At 39.6% G+C, this 20,924-nt stretch overlaps 1 protein-coding gene across 1 annotated transcript in view; it reads right to left on the bottom strand.

The window, feature by feature from the left end:
* Positions 1-540: 540 nt before the first annotated feature.
* AOPEP (aminopeptidase O (putative)) overlaps positions 541-20,924 on the bottom strand; it is a 391,354-nt gene continuing 370,970 nt past the window's right edge. Inside the window, exons 22-24 of the mRNA XM_084629083.1 lie at positions 10,376-10,462; positions 6,893-7,037; positions 541-3,229 (exon numbers count right to left, since the gene is read on the bottom strand). Of these exons, the coding sequence (XP_084485209.1) occupies positions 6,897-7,037; positions 10,376-10,462 (228 nt within the window). The 3' untranslated portion in view covers positions 541-3,229; positions 6,893-6,896. The remainder of the gene's footprint in view (positions 3,230-6,892; positions 7,038-10,375; positions 10,463-20,924) is intronic.

A 20,924-nucleotide genomic window follows, 5' to 3' on the forward strand; every position in this document is an offset into this window, starting at 1 on the left:
CAGCAAAATAAAGTATGGAACCAAAATTATTATTTTTGTGGTAGCACTGAAACATGCCAAATTGCACAGCTACACAACTGCAAAGGCCATGGGGCCCCAGGTGTTGACTAGGGTTATTTACTCCTCTCTCATTCTTTCAGGCTCTTTGCCAATTCAGATGATCACTGGTTACACCTGGTTTATATTTTTGAGGTTATATCTGCAACTAAAAGGGCTTAATGCTTTTTTTTTTTTAATGAAAGCTGACTCTCTGGAGCACACATCTACAAGAAGGGTAAATTCTGGGGAAAATTGTATAACTGTAGTATACACATGCCATTGCTAACCTGAATCTAATTTTTTCATTCACTGCATTCTATTTTTCATCTAGCAACAGAAGGGTCAGTGTATGCTATTTAGAGCCAACATGCATTTTACATTTTCTCACATTAAAATCACTAGTCATATCAATCCTCTGTTTAAAAACATGTTAAGCAGCTGTTCCATTCAAGTATTAATTGTATGTCCAATTTGAAGTCAGCAGTAAATGCTATCACACTGTAGATGTCACACTCAAGAAAATTAACAGACCAGGGGAAAAGCTATAGCTCCTGTACTTGAATCAAGCTGCAATGCCGTAATCTTTGCTTCCTCTGTACCCAGTTTGCTGTCCACCTTATGTAGCACTGTTCCCTACCTACATTGCCCAGGCTAAGAAGTAAGTGCTTATTTGGTACTTCAACAGAAATCATCATATGTTTCCATTATTGGTCAAGGTCTGGCATAGGTGGCGGTAGACCTGTCTGCACAAGCTAGTCGACTGCAGTCCGGGATGATGACCATCATGTAACGTTGTAGTCCCGTGTTAACACTTGGTGTGAGTTTGCCATTCTAGATTAGACTGAACCACATTACGATAATGTTGTTGAACTGTGTTGGAGTCCTGTACATACTCTGTTACTCAATTTGGTTAGGTCTACAATCAGATCTATCGAGTTGTTAGGGGGGAAAGGGAGGTTGTGGATGTGTTTTATTTGAAAGGCTATGGTTGTGGGCATTTTTTTGTTACGCTGACTTTTAATGATATTGTAGCTTGGTCTCAGTCACTCCAGCATTGTTGTGAATATCCATTTCCTACTAGATGGGCTAAAATGTGCCCTTCCCCCTTGTTGCAAATCCTCCGCTTGAATCTCACTTCAGTGACAGTTTGACCATTAACTGGATTGCCAGTTCCACTCTAAGGTGAACTGTAAAGGAAAAAATGTTTTGTCCCTGTCCTGCTGTTTAATCTAACTTGTTTCCCCAAAACAATATCTGTTTTGGATTGCTTTTGAAACAACAGGTTGTCACTTTCTTCTTTTTTGCTTGGTTCTGGGTGAGATGTTTGGAGGACATGAAGTGTAATGTCAGAGGAAACTATAAAATGTGCTGCAGTTCTTTCACCTCCAATGAATTCTTATATTGTCCCTCTTTTCCTCAGCTGGTGGCAGGGAAAGCTGCAGTACATATGACATCACCGTCAGGTGCTCTTAATACCTGGGTAAAACCCTCCAGCAGAGAGAGAGAAGTAAAGCTGATATTTCCAGTATCAAAAGCAAGCAGGAAAAAACAGGTTGTTTTGAGAGAGGGAAAACTTGAGACAACTTTTATATATCAAGAACCAAACAAGGGTCAAAAACACTTTTAGTTTGTAATTTACTTTTATTATGATTGGATACAAACTGTCCAGGACTGGTGATTGATTCATGTTTAATTTTTGGTTAGCCTTTGAGTGCCTTATTCAACTCTGAGTTCTTTCCCCATACACAATGAAAGCACCAAGAACGAGTATTTGTACTTGTTCTCCCTTACTGGCCTCTGCAAAAAACCTGTGAACTGGGGCATAGCTCTTTTATGAATATGATCCCTTAGTCACTACCTCTGTGGGGAAAACTATATTAGAAGCCATGGCAGTAACTCAGCATGCTATTAGACAGCTTCCTAATTCTTATCGCAGTCTGAATTGCTAACTGAATATAACCCAGGTAATTAAAAATCTGTTTCTGAATTTTGGTGTGGTACAGCGAATGTAGGGAAAAGAGTAGCTATGCTCCATTGTGTTTGAGCACACTACTGAATCAGTTACCAGCAGAGCACTGTTTATAGGCTTTGTGCAAGAGGGTTGTTTTTTTTTTTAATTCCCCCACTGTGTTGCATTTATTTCCATCAATACTCATTAACTAACTCAGTTTCCATTTCTCCTTTAGAGTAAAAGTCAGATTATTTTATCATTATAAATGTATTAATGTGCCTAACCACTAAGCAATGGAAATAGTTAAACCACACATAATTTATTATAAAAATTGTGGGAAAACATTTTACAAGGTAAATATTTGCCCCCCTCTCCCATTTTTAAGGGTCCAGTTCCATGAAAAGATCAATTTTGGAAGTGTCCAGGAATCACTCCAGTAGTCTTTGCATTGAGAGGAGTTACATTTGACACCTCTACGGTACAAATGAAGCATTCCATGGGGAGAAAAAAGAAAGTTTTCAGTAATGGAAAGTATGCCCTTTTTACACTAAGTATATTTAGTCAGAAAGAAAACCAATCCTGCTTTTAGTGGCAATTGTTTTCAGTCCAGTCTACTCCATGACTAAAATAACTGAATTTCTTCTAGTCTGTCAGATTAGGATCTCTATACCAAATAATACATTAAAAACAACACTCACCCTTGACCTAAACCTCCCTTGGAATGGTAGAAGTCTCTCCAAGAAATCCACTTAATTTCCCTTAAAGGGGAGTGGTATGGCAGAAACTTTCATGCTGTTTGCTATTGGTTGCTGTGTTTAGTGTGAAACCGAGTCTAATTTCAGCAATGCCCCTTTGCTAAAGTGTGTACAAAGTGTTTCTTCAAATCAACAGTTCTCTTCTCAACCCCTTTTTGTACGTGGACTTAAGCTGTTTTGGTATTTGGAATACAGAATTGTCATAACACCATACAATAAATAATGGTCATCAAGTGTCTTGTGCTACTTAACTAGCCAGAACCACAATAATGTCTTTTTTTTTTTGAGGAGCAGTTGGTGCTTTCTACTTACACACTTGGTAGCAAAAAGCCTCTTGAAAAGATAAATGCTGAGAGGTGAATGTTTGTCAGCTGATTGTTTTAGCAGGCACACAATTCTTCCTTTGATGTCTACCAGGTTCAATGAAATCCTGTTACTACCAGGATTTAGTTGTAGATATATTAAGATTTTTCTGTGATCTCTCCTGCAACAGAAGCAGTAGTAAAATTTATAACAGCGTCACCGTAAAGGAATGCTTGTAAAGGCTCTCTGTGTATTCTTAACTGTCCCATTTTTTTCAAAGGAGGGGGGTTCCCTCTTTATATTTAAAAACTTACTGTTTGTCACCGAATTAGAGGCCAGATGCTTAGCTGGTGTAAATCTACATAGCTCAATGGAGCTGAATTACACCATCTGGTATTTATAGTAAGACAGTTATGAATGGGAATTACTTAATTGTCATGTGTTCTGTCACAGGTCTCGAAGTGTCGTGTTAACTAGTCTTCCCACAATGCAGGAGCAAAGTTACTCCTATTATTACCATAAGGCAGAGTCACATTGGTGCATAGACAAGAGAGACTGTAGATGCCTACAGTTTCACCCTACTTTGGTGCTATGGCCATTAGAATATCAGACCGAGGAGACAAGATAATTTGTTGGGAAGAGCTGAAGTGAAAACAGTGATACAAGCAGACTGTGTAACTAATTACATACCTGTGTTCTACTAAAAGAAAAAAAAAACCCAGGAGTTCTCTACACAATAGTGAGGAAGTTTTTCTTCCTTAGAACACCTCATGTGTTCAAAAGCACAGTATCACAATCTGTACTAGATTTGGTTTCAGACAGAAAAAGTTACACTTTTCATAGGCACATCATTTTGCTTTAGGGCTCGACTCCTGTTCCTGCTGAACTGAGCCAGTATGTAAAATCAGAACTGATATCAGCTCAGTAGGCACCGGAGGACGGGTCCATCAACAATCTGGAACAGCAGCAGCCGTAAACAATCATTTCCTGAAAACAATACACATGGCTAAGCAATAAGCATAGAGAAATCACTAGCTAAAACTTTATAAAGCATAGCTTTACAGACTTAAGTTGGTTTAGAACAAACAACATATTTGTCTCCAACTTTTAGAAAAGGATTGAGATTACATTACAATCTGTATAAATCTTTCAGACTTATTGACTGGCTCTTTGCTTGTAGCCAAACCTGATAGTTTACAGTGCATTTCTTACATTTGCGACAGGAAAATTCTGTTCTTTTCCAAGTCTCTACCATCTCTTATGCTCTGCAAACTATATTTCACACGTACTATAAAACTATACCCCAACCAACCATGTACCTCAGCCAGCAAACAGGGTAGGTTGACTTTTAAGTAGTTTCCCATCTCACCTTCTCTGCAGGTGCAGAACTTAGCCACTGTGAACAAAGAGGAAATCAATCACTGTTCACCAATCAGCTAAGCTCTGCACCTCATTAGAGAGGTCTTCGTCTCAGCATAACGAAAGATCAGATGAGGGTCTTCAATGGTGAATTTTCTCCTTTTGTTTGAAATTTTTTTGTAGAGGATTCCAATGCCTATTATGAAAATCCTATCTCACACATGCGGCACGGTCATGGTTATGTGGTAATCCCTGGCAATGTGATTTTAATCTTAAATCACAAATCAGCATGCCAGGAACCCAAACAGCCACAACATTGCGGGACACTTGTGTAGTCTCTCTCTCCCATCACCCGATCAGGTTTAAAACGATAGTGCTTAAGATATTAGATTTACATTCTGTGACAGTATCTTTAAGATCTCATCTCCTTCAGGTAGCTGATTAAATAATTTTATTTAGATGACCTGTTTGACATTTCAGAAATGTCTAATGCTAATCCTAGACTGCTTATAGGACACATGCACTAACTAGCATAGGGAAGTTACACAAAGGCAATCACCAAGGGAGTTATAATAATTTTAACCTTTTTACCTTAATAAAACTTTCCTAGCTACTTAAGAGACTCTGGGTAGAGACCACCATATATTGCAGCAGACCAAACCAATCTAACTGCATATTTCTGGCCTTTGGTGCAGTTAAAAACATTTGAAACCATTACAAATAGGCTAAGACATTTATAGTGTTTTTTTGTTTGGGGTTTGGTAGGCAGTTCTCAGCATAGATGATCTGAACATGACTGTGCATGCAAACATTTTGTAGTTGGTCTCCTACCTGTTTTATAAAGCAAGACCCCCCCTATAACTGGTATGCTGGCAATCTAAGCCTATTCCAAACCCACCACAGGTTTCTTGGCAGGCATTGGCTCTATGTACCAGAAGAACAGTGCTATTCATGAATAACTTGTTGAAGGGGACCTCAGCAAGAAAAAGGTTGCAAACCCCTGGACTAGGCCAGATACAGTGAAAACACTGTAGGGCCCAGCAGGGGTGATGAGGGGTCTCCCGAGAGGCACAGTTTTACTTCTTTTTAGGTAGGCAAGGGCTGGCTGGGCTCCAGCCAGTTCCACATAGCAGGGTCCAGGGAGGGAGCACCACCTCCACCCCCTGACTCACTCAGGAGGCCACACTGCCTGTCTGGGCTGTGGGGGAATGCAAGCAAAAAAGTAACTCAAAGGGAGGACTCAGTTCAAAGTCAAAGCCACTCAGGGTGCAGGGAGGGTGATAGCTCGGCATGCAGGGGCTCCCAGTGCAGCCTCCAGCTTCACTCCTGGTGGGGGTGGAGGGGCCGCCAGCTTCAGTGCTGGGGCTCAGGGTACTGGGTTTCAGCAACGGGGCTCTGCAGTCCCCCTGAAAGGACACACAGATTGCCAGTTGAGAACCACTCTCCTAGTCCATATAAATAAATGCCACAAACTCAAATAGAGCCTAATTTCAAGCATTGCCTACCTGTACAGGCTTGACTGGAAGACAAATCAAGGGGTCCTGTTCAGTACTAAATACCGAGCAATGTTTTTGCTAACTAGTTGTCTTGTTACCACAAATCAACTGTAAAGTTATGTGAACAACCAAGGAAAACAGTCTGTCAGATGGCTTATATCATTACACAAAAATCTGAGGTATGCTGTACTGGAAAGGATCTTCATACCAAACCTAATTGACTATGGGTTAAACATGCATGTACAAACATCCGGCATAGAGTATCCTCAGGGTATTCAAATAAGAAGGGAATATGTCACTATCTATATAGTATTTGGTGTAAAAGGCCAGTTTACAACCAGTAAGAAAATGACTGTATTCTATGTGTTTATACTTTACTTGCAATTTTACTTTTTTTCCACCCGTGTTTGTGAGAGGACTTCTACTTTTGTCCCTTAGCCACTACTTTCAAGCAGAACGAGAAGCAAATTGAAATAAAGCTATAAAATAGTTATCTTTATAAACAGGTACTTCCTAGCATAACCAACAACCAACCAACCAACTAATCTTAACTACCTCACACAAAATACTCAAAAGCATGTAAGCCACGCTAATCTGAATCATGCCAGAACTACGCTGGACAACTAGTTTGTAAGTGTATGATTTCGTTAAACTCTACTACTTGCCATCCCCTATCAAGTTCATATCACATTTTCTATTTGCGACTGTTAGGTGTGAGAGCAGCCATGTTTGAGAAGCACTGTAAATGTAGATGTGTCTTAGTACAAAAATCTCTTCTCTATGCTCCTCAACTAGATACCTTGTGCATCAATGTCACTGCTCCAGCAACAGTGTGGGGGGGAAAAAAACATGCAAGAAATTTAATGAATGATTCTTCGAGCTGAATATCAGCAAATTCTACATTGTGCCAGAGTTTATTCACTGAGCTGTGCGTATTCTCTCACTAAAGAGCAGGATGAGGATTAAATACTTTAATCAAGAAAAATCACCTCTTCAGAATAACATCTCTGCCACCACTTTGGCTGAGGACACATCCATTTGTTTTTGTGTTGCAGCAAAGCATTTATAGGCAAGTTCCTGTTGTTTTGCATCTTCATTCACCATTAATTCTCCATACAGATAAACACCCATAGCCTGCAAGAGGAAGAAAACACCCATTCATTCCATAACCAATTATAGCTAGCTGGCTTGTTTTTAAAGACAAGCTTGTTTCACACAGCTCCCAACACCACGCATATAGTACCCAATCTCATTTCATGTACAAAGCAATTTTTCCTTTAACGGGTATATATTTTTTTCTCCAAAATACAGTTTTCTGTCTGTGCGTCTCTCTTGGAGACTATTCAATCAGAGGAGGATTGTCGATGTTGCATTAAGTATGTTACCAAAAGAACATTTTACTCTGGAGATTGATAATCAGCTAGAGTCAGCATATTATGTCAGGAAAATGCTTTTCTGCTGTTTCTTCCTCTGCTTTTCAGGTTGAAGTTTATGTTCTCTCTCAGCCACCAACTGAGCTGTTTCCAAATGTCTCATGAGCGGGCAATTTGCCTTTCCTCTAAGATGACAGAAATCTGAATGGTCTTTAGTTGATTTTCTTTCCCAGATGGGATATTTCCAAATGCAGGAATGGAGAATGGTCACTGGTATATATCAATTGACACAATCCATTCTGAGATGCCGACTTAATTTTGTTAACTGAAATCAGTTGAAAATTATGGGTTTCTGTTTCAGGCTGGTTCCTTCAAGTGGATGCACATATAGCAGTTACAACCCTGGACTGGTAGGAAAAGGCAAAGCTCTCCCTAATGCTGATTTTGAGAGTCTCCATCGGGAAGGAAAATTATGGGATGAAATCTTGGCCTTACTGAAGTCAATGGAACCAAGATTTCACCCTTGGTTACCATATCCTTTTCTGAAGATGCAAATCACTTGAGCTAGATTGACACTGGTCCTGATCTGGCAACCTTACCTGATCACAATGTGTCTACTGACAAAAGCGTAGGCTGCAAATACAAGTGTGGCTTTGCAAACTCAGTCCCCTTATGTTGATCGAAGTTTTTACAAATGTCCAGTTAATGTAATTTCATGCAATGTAACATACCATCTAGTGCCAAAAAGAAGAATAAAGTTACCACTAGAAAATATATACTTTAATTTAATATTTCTTGAAACATTTTTTTTTCCAACCAGCTCTAGAAATTATCCTCAGGATTTTACCATCAGAACTGGTCAATTTGGCAAAATTAAAAAGTGTTTGTGGACAATGTTGTTTGCCTTGGAACTGAAGACCCTAGAGCTTCTGTGGGCTCAGCTCCTTAGCAGGCAGAGTATCCTGGAACCAGAGTTCCATTCCTTTTCACAGAGAATTTCTAAATATTTGGGGTTTATTCCAAATAAGAATGAAACCCAATTCTGAAATATCAAAATCCTCCACAAAATGAAATATCCCATTTTTGCACAGCTGTAATAATTTCACCCAAATCTCAAACATTAAAATGCAGTAAACACTGGGTTTCTGTTATCCCAAACTGGATTAGTCACATTTATATTTTCTGCAGACTTTTAAAATAACAACGTTCTTTTGTGATCAGTAAGGCCAAGAAAGTGCTTTGATTTCTCATGTAACCATTCCAGAACTTCGTTGTGCCACAAACTGTACACCCTGCTGGAGTAAATTAAAAAAAAAAGCATCTCAAAGATAGCAGCTTAAAAACTCTGCAGTTATGATTTCAAAAATTCTTTCCTTACACAGCAGAAATATGTTGATCCTTATTTGGCATAATCACCATTCTAAATATATTGCTGTTCAACTTGGCTTTTAACAGAGAGCTGAAGGATACAGTTGCTTTTTGTTTGCCTACCAGAGGCTGATATGACAGCTTTCATGTATCTGAAATTGCATCCCTTTATATCAGGGGTTCTCAAACCGGGGGTCGCGAGGTTATTACATGGGGGGTTGCCCCCAGTATTTATAATGGTGTTAAACATATAAAAAAAGCGTTTTTAATTTAATAGGGGGGTCGCACTCAGAGGCTATGTGAAAGGGGTCACCAGTACAAAAGTTTGAGGACCACTGCTTTATATAATAACTAAAATGTGCACAATACACAAACCCCTGTTAACATAGAGGGTTTTTTTTTTAAAATATATGTTTATCAGAACAAATGGTTTGCTGGGGATTTTGGACTAGTTCTCTGGCTTCTCATGCATATTAGAAGTGTAATCTAGATCTAGAAGATAGTGTTCAGGAGACTAATAAGAGCTGCACTGCTGCAGCAAGACAAAGTTGCAATCTATTGTCATGAAAAATACAACATGCTGTCCGATCAACCATTAAAAAAAATCTCATATGTTGCAAATAAAGTGTGAATTGTTATAATGTAGTATACTGAACCTAGCAGCACCAATAATGTCACTCTGTGTGTGTGTGTGTTGGGAGGATGCATGTACATATTTAAGTTAAAAATTGTAAGTAAAAATAAATGTGAGTGATATTGTCAGAACAGAATGATTTAGGCCAGAGGTGGGCAAACTACAGCCCGCAGGACCGTCCTGCCCACCCCTTGAGCTCCCAGCCGGGGAGGCTAGCCCCTGGCCCCTCCCCTGCTGTCCCTCCTCCCATGTAGCCACGCCACTGCTCTGAGCAGCATGGTAAGGGGGCAGGGAGCGGGGGGAGTTGGGGGGGCTGGATAGGCGTGGGAGTCCTGGGGGGCCTGTCGGGGGACAGCAGGGTGGATAGGGGTCGGGGCAGTCAGGGGACAGGGGGATGGATAGGGAGCCAGGGGGGAAGAGGACAGGGGACAAGGAGCAGGGGGGGTTGGATGGGTTGGGGGTGCTGAGGGGGCCAGTCGGGAGTGGGAAGTGGGCGGGAGAGGATAGGGGGCGTGAGCCAGGCTGTTCGGGGAGGCACAGCCTTCTCTACCCTGCCCTCCATACAGTTGCCCAACCCCGATGTGGCCCTCGGGCCAAAAAGTTTACCCATCCCTGATTTAGGACCTACTGCATATATGTAATATATACAAGAGGTAGGATTCTTTGACCTCATCAACAACTGAGCAAGAGTTTTACAACTATGGTTAAGCATGGATTAAATGTAGTTGAGGCTTAACCTAGTTATAAAACTATGTTCCAGCCTAAATTTCTACCTGAGCTATAACCTGGACTGTTAACTTGATTATAACAAGGTTTTGCTCCATCCACATTCATTAACCTAGTTTGGCTGAAACAGAGTTTAAATTGCTTAACCACCATTGTAAAACCAGCATCTTTTGCCTAGAAAGACAGGACCTTGGAAACTACTGGTGAATATTATAGAAGCCCGATAGTGTAGGTCTCAGATGCAAAGCAGTTACTCTGTGCATCAGATTCAGATATCAGACAATTCACAGCTAGAGAGTAAGTTAAAATCAGTTTATACTCTGACACAACACAGGGTGATTATTTTGAAAATATTAATATATTAAACTGACCTGATCTTCCTTGAGGAATTTCTCAACCTCAGAATATCTTGTTGTATATTTGTGTTTAACAACAAGTTCACACCACCGATGTCGAACCTTTGGAAAAGGAAAATAAATATTAAACATGCATACTGTGTCGGTGTAAATACGCACTTGATACAATGTCACTCAACTACAATTTTTTGAAGTGTTTTAGAGGAATGGCAGTTTGTGAAACATTTTCAAGTACTTCAGTAGGCCTTGCTAATCTTCCTTAAAATCTACGTGCCCCTAAATATGGACACAAATGAAGTTCCTATTTTAAGGGCAGATGCTGTTTAGAGCGTTGAGTCATGTGCCTCTATAAAGCATTAGATCATTAATACTCATCTGACACACTAAAAATAAAATGTGCATCTCTAGTAGGATTTTTGGACCCCAACATATCTGGAAAAACAAGCACCTGTAACTCTCAAACCAATCCCAATCCCAATTTAAACCCGTTGAATCAGTGAGAGTTTGTTATTTTCAAAATGATAACTATTATTCTACAAAACTACTTTTAAAAAGTTACACTTAGCATTAGAATAAATAAATCCTTTTTTCCTTTATTTTTCTAGTTTTACAAAAGAGGAAATTATTGCTTCAAAGCTCTGGAAGCAGACATAAGATACAATTGCATTATTTCCTTTAGGCAAGTGTCTAACCTAGGGGCATGAGGCTAAAACACAGTTTTGTGCAAATTGTATCTGGGGGACAAGTGCTGCATCTATCCTGGGATGAAAAGGATCAAAGGTAAATGAGAAAACATGAAACAAATAATTTATATGTCAGTAAACAAACGTTTTGCCAATACAGATTGCAGAATGTGTTGAACATCTACTTATGCTCAAGTTGCTGATTTGCTGTACCAAATGCATTTCAGTGAAACTAACTATTGGCTTATGCAAACTGCTAGCAAATAATATTGCTACTAAAATGGGTAATATGGCCAGTACAGCTTTCAAATGCAGCTTCTTTACAAAGCTTTGGCATGCTTTATATTTCCTTGCATTTTGATGCCTTTTTGATTTGTTTTTAACCATTCACTTCTGTGGCTTTAAGTGTCATCTTACACTGCATCATGGCTTTTTCAATTATACTCAATGAGCAGTCAAACATTTTATAGTCTATTATTGGCACAGCATTCGCTCAAAAAGAAAGCATTAAAAAACTATTTGTAGTACAGCTTGCTTTTACTGCCTTTCAAGGGAGAGGCAGTATATAAGAATCCGTTTTTGCAGTAATAATAAAAAGTAAGTAGTTTCAATATTTTTGGCAGGTTGAATCTAAATTATATAATTATCTACTAATCTAGCACAAATCACTTCTTAAAGACAGATTTACCGATAAAATATCAGAAAGTGAAAGCTGGAAACAGGTCTTTCTTGGGAGCAATTTGGAGGTAGAAGAGGATGTTTTAGTCAATTTCAAGTTGATGCAGGCTATTCCTTAAAGCCCCTACAATCTGCACAACTCTTTGTTCACCCTTTACCATTACTACAACAAGGGATACAATTCTGAACTTCTAAGGATTCAGCAGTCACCCATCATCAGCTTTACATCACAGGAAGGAATTTCAGAGGCTTATATAACTGAATTGACAGTCTCATTAAAATAATTAACAAGTGAATGGTCACAGGCTTTGGAAAAATTCTCCTTGTGTCCTTGATTTCTTCACTGTGTGGCCGCTTCCATAAAACTGCTGGAATGCAGCTTCTGACTATAAGGGATCTAGGAAACTCAGGGCTGGGGGGGTAGGTGTTTCGGCTCATTTATTAAACAAGTAGTAATAAATATATAGTACAAACAATAAAAAGACTAATTGTGTGATGGGGATGTAGTCTGTTTCTTAAAAGTTACTGCTGACAAGCTAAAAATATTAGAATCTTACATGCAGAACAAACTCTGGCTGTATGAAAGAAAAGAGGTGCTTTTTGTGATACGTATTTTTCATGTCTTACATACTGTTTTAACCGTGTTGTCTGTTAAGTATATACTAGCAAGAGATACATATATCTCATCAGCCACATCTGAAAAAAACTTGGAACAATTGAATTGCATCTGTTTCCTTAGACTATTGCTTCTTACAAAGGGTTTTTGCTCTTGGCACTAAGCCTCAGTTAATATATTTAGAAAAAAAGATAGGAGCGGTGTCAGAATTGGGACGGCACACATTTGTTTCTTTCATTCTCAGGATCAGTAGAAATTATGGCCGTTTTCCAAAACTGAGGTGCAGAGAATCACCAGTCGGGGTAGAATCAACATGTCTGTTATCCTCAGATTGCATGTTCGCCTCCTGTTTTCACAAAGCCGAAAAGGCACTTTCAAACTGAAAACCAGTCATGAGAACCAGTCATTATTAGCACTTTTTCAAATACAATATTTCAATCATTCCCACCTGCTTTCTAATCCGTCCTATGCAGTGGATGCCAGTAAACAGTGGGTGCAGCTGAAGATGGTTTAGCCACAAGAGGAGTTAAGGCTTTCTTTGAGCATGTACTGATCAAGTCTTTTTGTAACATGACACCAAATGTAGTTTGTCCTAAACCACAATTGCAGCTAAACCATATTCAGCAGCAGTTCAGATTAATACAGCAACAGGTAATTTTTCTAGTATAGATCATGTGCTAATCCCTCTCACATTAAGAGTTTTACGCACATATGAAGGAGAGAAAAAAATCCTTCAGTTCCTTGCTTTCCATCCAACACTTAAAGCAGACACGACCGCTTTGCTGCATAATTAATGGGTCATGTTTATGGGCACTTTAATGAACATATATAAAAAGAAATATTGAAAACTCAGTCGTTTGTGGTGGGACAGAAGTAACCGTACTCTATCCTGTGTAGGCTCTTCAGTATCCATCCCTCCCTGGTGCAAAGGAAGAGGGAAAGGGGAAGCAAAGACTCATGGGTGAAAATAAGAATTCACTACTCTTTCTCATATTAAGAGCCATGTCAGACTCTCCCTTCTCACTCTACACATTTCTCTGTGCTCTTCTGCATGGCTCAGAGAGATGCACCATATGTTTTTTTGGCTAGTTATACCATATTCAGCACAAACTGAACCTGAAAAGCAATTTATAGCAACTCTTCCAGTGGCTGCTGGCAGAGCTGATTGTGCTTTACTTTGTCCGGCCCTTTTATGTACTCCAGCTCTGAAATAACACCTGTAACCACGCACAAACACTGGGTCTGGGTTTGGCAGCTGCAGGACCTACATGCCAAACTCTGGAATGTAATTTATTTTTTCAGCCTCAAAATTGAAGTTTATGGTTTTCCTTTTGACTAACTGTCTCAACTGCTGCCTGATCCTGAGGAGGAGGGAGAAAAAGTGGTTTGGGGGCCGTAGGACTGGCTGCAGGTCTTGTAGGAGATCAGATTCTTGATGGATCATCTTGAGCTACTAAAAATGTTCTTCCCTTCCAATTGGCATTATGGATTATGCTGAAGGGTCTACCAATTTTCCATTCAAAAGCTGAAAATTTCCTGTATTTATAATATGGACTTTGCAAAGCATCCCATAATTTTGTCAGCACAATTTGGGTTCAGGGACTGTTACAGATATGTCATCTGAAAACATACCATTTCAAATTATTAATCAAACAAAGTTATCGGAGTGGAGGGTTATTTTGTTTTGTTTTGCTAGCCTGAAGACCTTAAATGGATGCTGCTGTCAGGTTGCAAAAAGCCCCAAATTTAAAGCTTTGTATAAAAAAAGAAAAAGTCAGAGAGAGCTTAAAAAAACTAAGACCAATAGAAATGTTCATTTTATTTAAAAATAATTTTTAGACAAATGGATAATGCCCTGCAGTGCTGTTCACAATCCAAACACTGTAGCATTTTGCTAGTGCAAATGAACTTGAAAGTAATACTGACTAGAAACCAGTGACACTGATTAGTTTATTTTCAAACCCACAAAAAAAGTAAAAAAAACAAAAACTTATAATATAAAAATAAATTCTTAAATCAAAGTTATTACTAATATAAATATAGTAAGAAAATTTGTAAGTGCCCTGATTTTCAAGAATGCTGAATGACCAGCAGCTTGCCAATGACGTCTTTATTTTGAAGACAACATTTTTAGACCATCTCAAACAGTCCTTGAAGTGAAGCAATAACTTTTAGTATTTGAAACCCACCTACCTTCCAAATGATTACAAAAATCAAACAATGGCCAGACAGGCATAGTTAAAGTACACACACAGCTTATACAATATATTGTAATGATTGAGGTCACTGAGAGCTCCATTATACACATGCAAACAAGGAAACATACATACAGAAAATATTTTACCTCTGAGGCTTGCAAATAAGATTTAGAAAGCAAGTAATTTAGACCATGCATTTTAATAAAAACAAAAAAAATCTAAAAAGTTTGTACTAAGCCTTTGGTCCGCAGAATGGAGACTCGCTTCAGGGGAAATGAGTAAATATTGCTAATAGCTGGATCCAATTAAAAAAGCTCCAGGAGACAACAAATCTAAATCTCAGAACAAAAACATGCTTAGAGACTCTAGAAAACAGAGCTTTTTTTAAACTTGAGTACACTTTTAGTTAGTATTATTGTCCAATTAAAGTTCCAAACAGAACATAACTTGGACCAAAAAGACTTAAGATATTTACCAACCATGTGTTCAACTACACTAAATGCATGTGAGATGCAAAGTTAATCAAAACTATAAATACTACAGTAACTAACCACAGATAAGTCCATTGTAAATATAATGGACAACTGGAGCTAGAGAATCTTTGCAGACTTCAGTCTCCTTGCAGAAGGAGAAATACAAAGAACTTTTGCAACTAATCAACCAATGGATTAATTTTTAATTAATGAGGAGGAAGCTGGATATCTCTGGAGCCCTGGAATGCTGGTCTGTTGATTAGATCATCCCAGATTTCTTCCATCTGAAATTATTTATTTCCTTTCAGCATAATTCTCTCTTCCTAGCTCCTCATAAATTGGATTCAGGGATAATTAGTGAACACTGCTGAGTGCCGCAGACTAACGTTTTGGATTTAAAAATAGTTTTTACAATTGTTTAGGGCAGAAAACATATGGTTTAGAAAAGACCCCACAATTTGCCCCATTACCGTAACAAAATATTGTTAATGATTTAATGATTTTTCTATATCCTTCTACCCACTTTCAATTTAAAAGAGCAGCCATCTCAGCTATTTTAGAATTTAACTAAGTAGTTGCACCCACTAAGTTTCATGCTGTAAGGTTTGGGTTTTTCAAATGGACATTAGTATTTGGTACTCAGACTCAGGGCTTTTAGCATGCAAATCCCATTTCAGCGGAAATGTACTCCTCAGTAAGATTTTCAGTGATGCTGAATCAGCTCTGAAGGAGGTGGTGTTAATAATATTCGGATCATGTGTGTGCTACAATTGCATTGACAGCATATCAGCTCAGCAATGTGCTAAAATATTCTTACTAGACAAAATCGTATTAAATGCAAACAGAACATATTCATCATTCTTTTGTCAGCGATTCTGCAGTTGGAGAATACTATGTGCCCCACAGTTTGTCATTAAGAAATACAAGCAGGGAAACTACCTAGCAGTTTCAGTCATCGTGTACTTTGGACAAAAGACCTCAGACTCTACACAGTGCTGGTACTTATTATTCTGAATCATAACACTCCCACTGATGACACTTCAGGGCCAAATACATCTCAGCAGCAAGATAGTCTTTAGGGGTCTATCCCTGGGGACCTCACAATGTCAATAAAGTTCAATTAATACTGTCGGGCTCCATTTCCTTGCCTTAAAGCACAACCATACTTTCTAATGACAGGGAAGTAGAAAAGACCATAGCTTCATTATCAATAATGCCATTCATCCAAATATAACAGTCATGGCACAAATACAGGACCATGGAAAAGATCTCATTAGCTTAGAGTTCCCAAAACTTCCTGCGTGATAGTACCTCATGACACCCTTAAACCTTAAGGGGCAGCAGTGTTAGCAAGTCCGCTGGCTACAACAGGGCTCTGCTATGTTAAGGCTGCTTTTCCCAAAGTTAGATTAGTGGACGAAATTCATTACAATATTAAGCCTTAGACGCACATACATCTCATCACCCTGTCTTTGAACCCAGCAGATGCTCCAGCTCCCTCACTATGGCCCTCCCCACAAGAGCTCCAGCTTCTTGTCTCCCATCCCAGGCCCCCTCCTCATTAGAGGAGTGTGGGCCAAGGCATCACTTGTTCTAAAGGCCTGGGATGAGAATAATGTAGCTGGGCAGACATAACCAATTGTCCCCTCTCCCCTCCAGCAGTGCTTCTAAGGCCACGTGCTATAGGGACACAGAACCAAGGTAGCTCTGCCTGCAGAAGTGGTGATATCAGGGCCTGGGCAGCTCCCTTGACAGATGCAGTATTTTTTTCTTCTTTAGAGCCTGATTCTGCCCACTTTACTCAAGCTAAATAGAACCTCGATCAATGAGAGTGCCTTGTGAGTACGGTTGGCAGAACTGGGCCCTCAATGAATGCACCAAGGCATTTTGCACTCAGAGTTTGAGATTTGGATTGTGCTGCTTAGTTGTCACACTTCATTAATTTTCAACTTGGATCACTGCACAATTTTTCCAGAATCTTGCAATAAGAACGGATAACTGATAACCCAGCAAGTCACAATGTGGTTATTAATGAAGTACTGTGCTAATAGAGTTTTTGCTAATCGAACGTGCAATCCTTCTTTAATTTCCAATTTTAAAGAGAGCTAGAGAACTATGTAGTATAAGACCTTCGATATCTAAAGTTGTTAGAAGAGAATGCTTATACACTGAAGAGAGAATCTCAACAGAAAACCAGCCCTTTCAGCTAACTAATGTTAACAGTAATGTGCTAATCAGCACACTCACTTATTCCTTTACGTGTCTGAATCCTTTTTGATTGGTCTTCCTAAGCAAATTAAATGCTGCTGACAGGTGTGCGATTGACAGACAGCCCTAGACAGTGAAGGCCTCTCTCTACTGAGCAGTTAAAGTGTGGGTGGCAGTAGCTTTCCCCACAATTCTCTATTTAGATATTTTCATTTGATTTTTTTTCTTTATGGGCAAACTTTTCAAAAACAAATTGTTTTTACACCCTCAGTCAATTGCAGGTTCTGGGCACAATCGAAAGCACTGAGACATCTATCTATGCAATGGCATCCAAAAATCGGGTTGTTCAACTAGATGCCGTCACTTGCTCACAAAATTCATCGTGCCTGCAAAGGGCGGCAGGATTGAGGCCTCTTTAAATATTTGGTCCCATAAATATAGATTTATTTCCTATCCTTCTGCCTCACCAACTTGATTTTTAGTGTTCAGCCACTTCCAGTTAATACAAAAGAATCTTACCAGATGAAAGATAGTCAGAGAACCCATTCTTGGTTTAACAGAAACTGTATTAAGTTACTTCAGGTAACTCCCCCACTCTGTACATAATACTTCAGTTTCAGTTCTACTGCTGTCTTTGTGCATGTGCTGACCCCACCCCCCCAGTGCTTGCTTTCCTCCCAATAAAACATGGAAACCTAGGAATTGAACCAAATGCCACTTGTAAAAACCCAGAAAGTTTGAGGAGTTGAGTGAGTTACTGCTTTCATCTCTTCACCTACGATACACCCAGAAAGGCGGGGTGACCACACTGCTAGTAGCAGAAAGCATTTCAGGACAACCTTGCCACCCCTTCTACCATGGCAATAAAGCACGTACTAGGAGCTGTGGGATTGATTTAGAAAAAACAAACCCCACCTTCTTTGCATTTGAGTAAATACTATGGTTCAGACAAAGAAAACACAGAATTATATGGCCAGACGCTCCTTCCTCAGGCAAGTTGTATCTGTAATCAATGACATTTGTGTTAATAAAAGAAGGTTTGAAAAGGAGGGTGGGAAAGGTAATAGGAATTAAGAAACTGGGCCTAATCCTTCCGGTGGCACAGACTATGCCTTTCTTATGGTGTCAAAGCTTTCATTGTAAGTAAGTGACTAAGTTAAAACATGTAATTCTGTAATCCCCAAATGTCCTTTCAGTCTGCCTATTCTCTCTGTGTTTCATTAAATTCTGACATACAACAGGACATGACTGCAATGCTTTTGTTCATCTTTCATTGTACGCAGATAAAGTGTTGATAGGCTAGTGATATATAGCAAGCTCAGAGAAGAACAGGGCAAAAAACCAGTACAAACACTGATTAGTGCAGCAGCTTCAACAACTGTGGGAAGAAAGAGTTCCCCTGCTATGCGTAAAGGCTTTTCCCATTGTGTTTCCATTTATGGTGCCATAATCTCCCTCATACAGAGCAAGTCTTCTATATCACAATGCCTGTGATATGTTTAACACAGCATGCAAACTGAAAAACGTTTTTTAAAAATAAACTTTAGTTAAAAACAAATACTCTTCTTGTACTTGAACCAAATGCTTTCCTCCCTCTCTCATTTTCAGTCTTGCTCGTTCAGGATGTTTGTGTGTAAGTGGCTGGAGATGGCTGAAAAGATGTAATCAGCTCCCCCTTCTAAAGCTGTTCTGGAAATATTTGTTTAATCTTGTTTTGCTGCAGTGCCATTGGCTTTTGGAGTCACCTTCTATATAGTGGTCCTTCATGCACCACTGCAGACCAAAGACTTCCTCTCCTACACATCACACTGCAGAGTATGGGCAAGAACCCTGCCCCACTTAGCCAATGGAGAATGACAAAGCTAATCTAAACTCCATCTCCCCCTCTTATTTTACTGTTATAGCTGAAACTGCCCAGGGCTCAATTTCTCAGCCATAGTAAGTCTGACCATCAACCTATAATTCATCAGCTCTGAGGTGTTGCCTCCAACTTCTGAATCAAGTGTGTGTGTGTGTGTGTGTGTGTGCGCGCGCTGCAGTGGGACAGGTACCCACTGTCTAATTCTCTAGCATATGGAGTAATGCCCATGACCCTTAAACTACCTTTTTTTTTTTTTTTTTTTTTTTTTTTAAGTGTTGCTGTAGCTAGGGTGGTCCCAGGATATTAGAGACACAAGGCAGGTGAGGGAATATATTTTATTAGACCAACCCCTGTTGGCAAAAGAGACAAACTTCCAAGCTACACCAAGATCTTCTCCAGGTCTAGGAAAGGTACTCACAGCATTACAGCTAAATACAAGGTTGAACCGACAGCTGACACCACCTACTATAAAGAAATCAAAGAGGACCCCACACTACAGTTCACTCAAAAATCCTTGCCCAAACAAATCAAAATACAAGCTCATGCCCCAAGAAGCCACCCCAGGCAGACCCACCATATCAGGCCACAACGATCACTGAAGGAATATCAGAATTCATAGAAACCATCCTTGAACTACTTATCACACAAAGGGCCAGCTTCCTCCAGGACACAACCGACCTCCTCCAGAAACATTAACAACCTCCCTATGAACACCATCCTTGCCACCATGGATGTCACCTCCCTATACAACAACATCCTCACAGTGATGAATAGCTACCTGTCTCAAATATCTACAAGACATGGACAACATGCAGATATCCCCCTCAAACACATCGCTAAACTTATCCATTTCATCCTCACCCATAACAATGTTACATTCAACAACAAACACTTTCTCCAAATTATGGGAACAGCCATGGGTAGCAGGATGGCTCCCTAATACGTCAACCTTTTCAGGGGCCACTTTGAGGAAGAATTTCTGAAATCATTGATATACCTGAGATACAGCGATAATATTTTCACCCTCTCGACAGATGACTTGAACTCTCCCATAGGTTTCCACTACAACTTCGACAAACATCACCCATCCACCAAACTCTCTCTAGGACACTCCTGCACCAGCATCAACTTCCTGGAAACCACAATGAGCTTCAACAATGGAACGCTACAGACAACTATATACAAGAAACCCCTAAGATTACCAAACTTATATCCATAGATCCAGTAACAACAAGAAATCTGTTATCTAAAACTAGGCCCTCAGATACCGCAGAATATGCTCCGAGGAGAAAATCCAGGGTACACACCTTAACACACTCAAAACCGCCTCCACGAAAAAAGAACATTCTACCAGAGAAGTAGATCACATCATGGAATGGGTGACCCAAAGAGAATATGCATCAATACAGGGGGAAAAACCTTCAACTGCACAACCCTAGTTGTCACCTACCACCCCACACTAGTACCTACAGGGTATAATTGAACAATTACAATCCATATTAGATGGGCACCACATCCTGAAAGAAATCTTTCCTGAAATCTTTCTCCTCTTCTGGCTTCAAACAACTCCTCAACCTCACCAAGCTCCTCATACATCAGACCCTACCAATAGAACAGGTGCAAAAGCTGTTGATTTATTTCCACTGCTACTATGATCAATACCCCCACAACACACTTTTGAAGATCCATGGGTCCTACACATGCCTATCACATGCATGGTGTATGTTATTCAGCGCACTGAATTCCCCAATAACAACTATATTGGCAAAACCAGACCATCACGATGCTCTCAAATGAACTCACACAGAAAAATGGTAAGACTAAAACACCGTATCACCTGTGGTCGA

The sequence above is a fragment of the Lepidochelys olivacea genome (assembly GCF_965140295.1).
Source record: "Lepidochelys olivacea isolate rLepOli2 genome assembly, chromosome: 5".
In the NCBI taxonomy this organism is placed as follows: domain Eukaryota; kingdom Metazoa; phylum Chordata; order Testudines; family Cheloniidae; genus Lepidochelys; species Lepidochelys olivacea.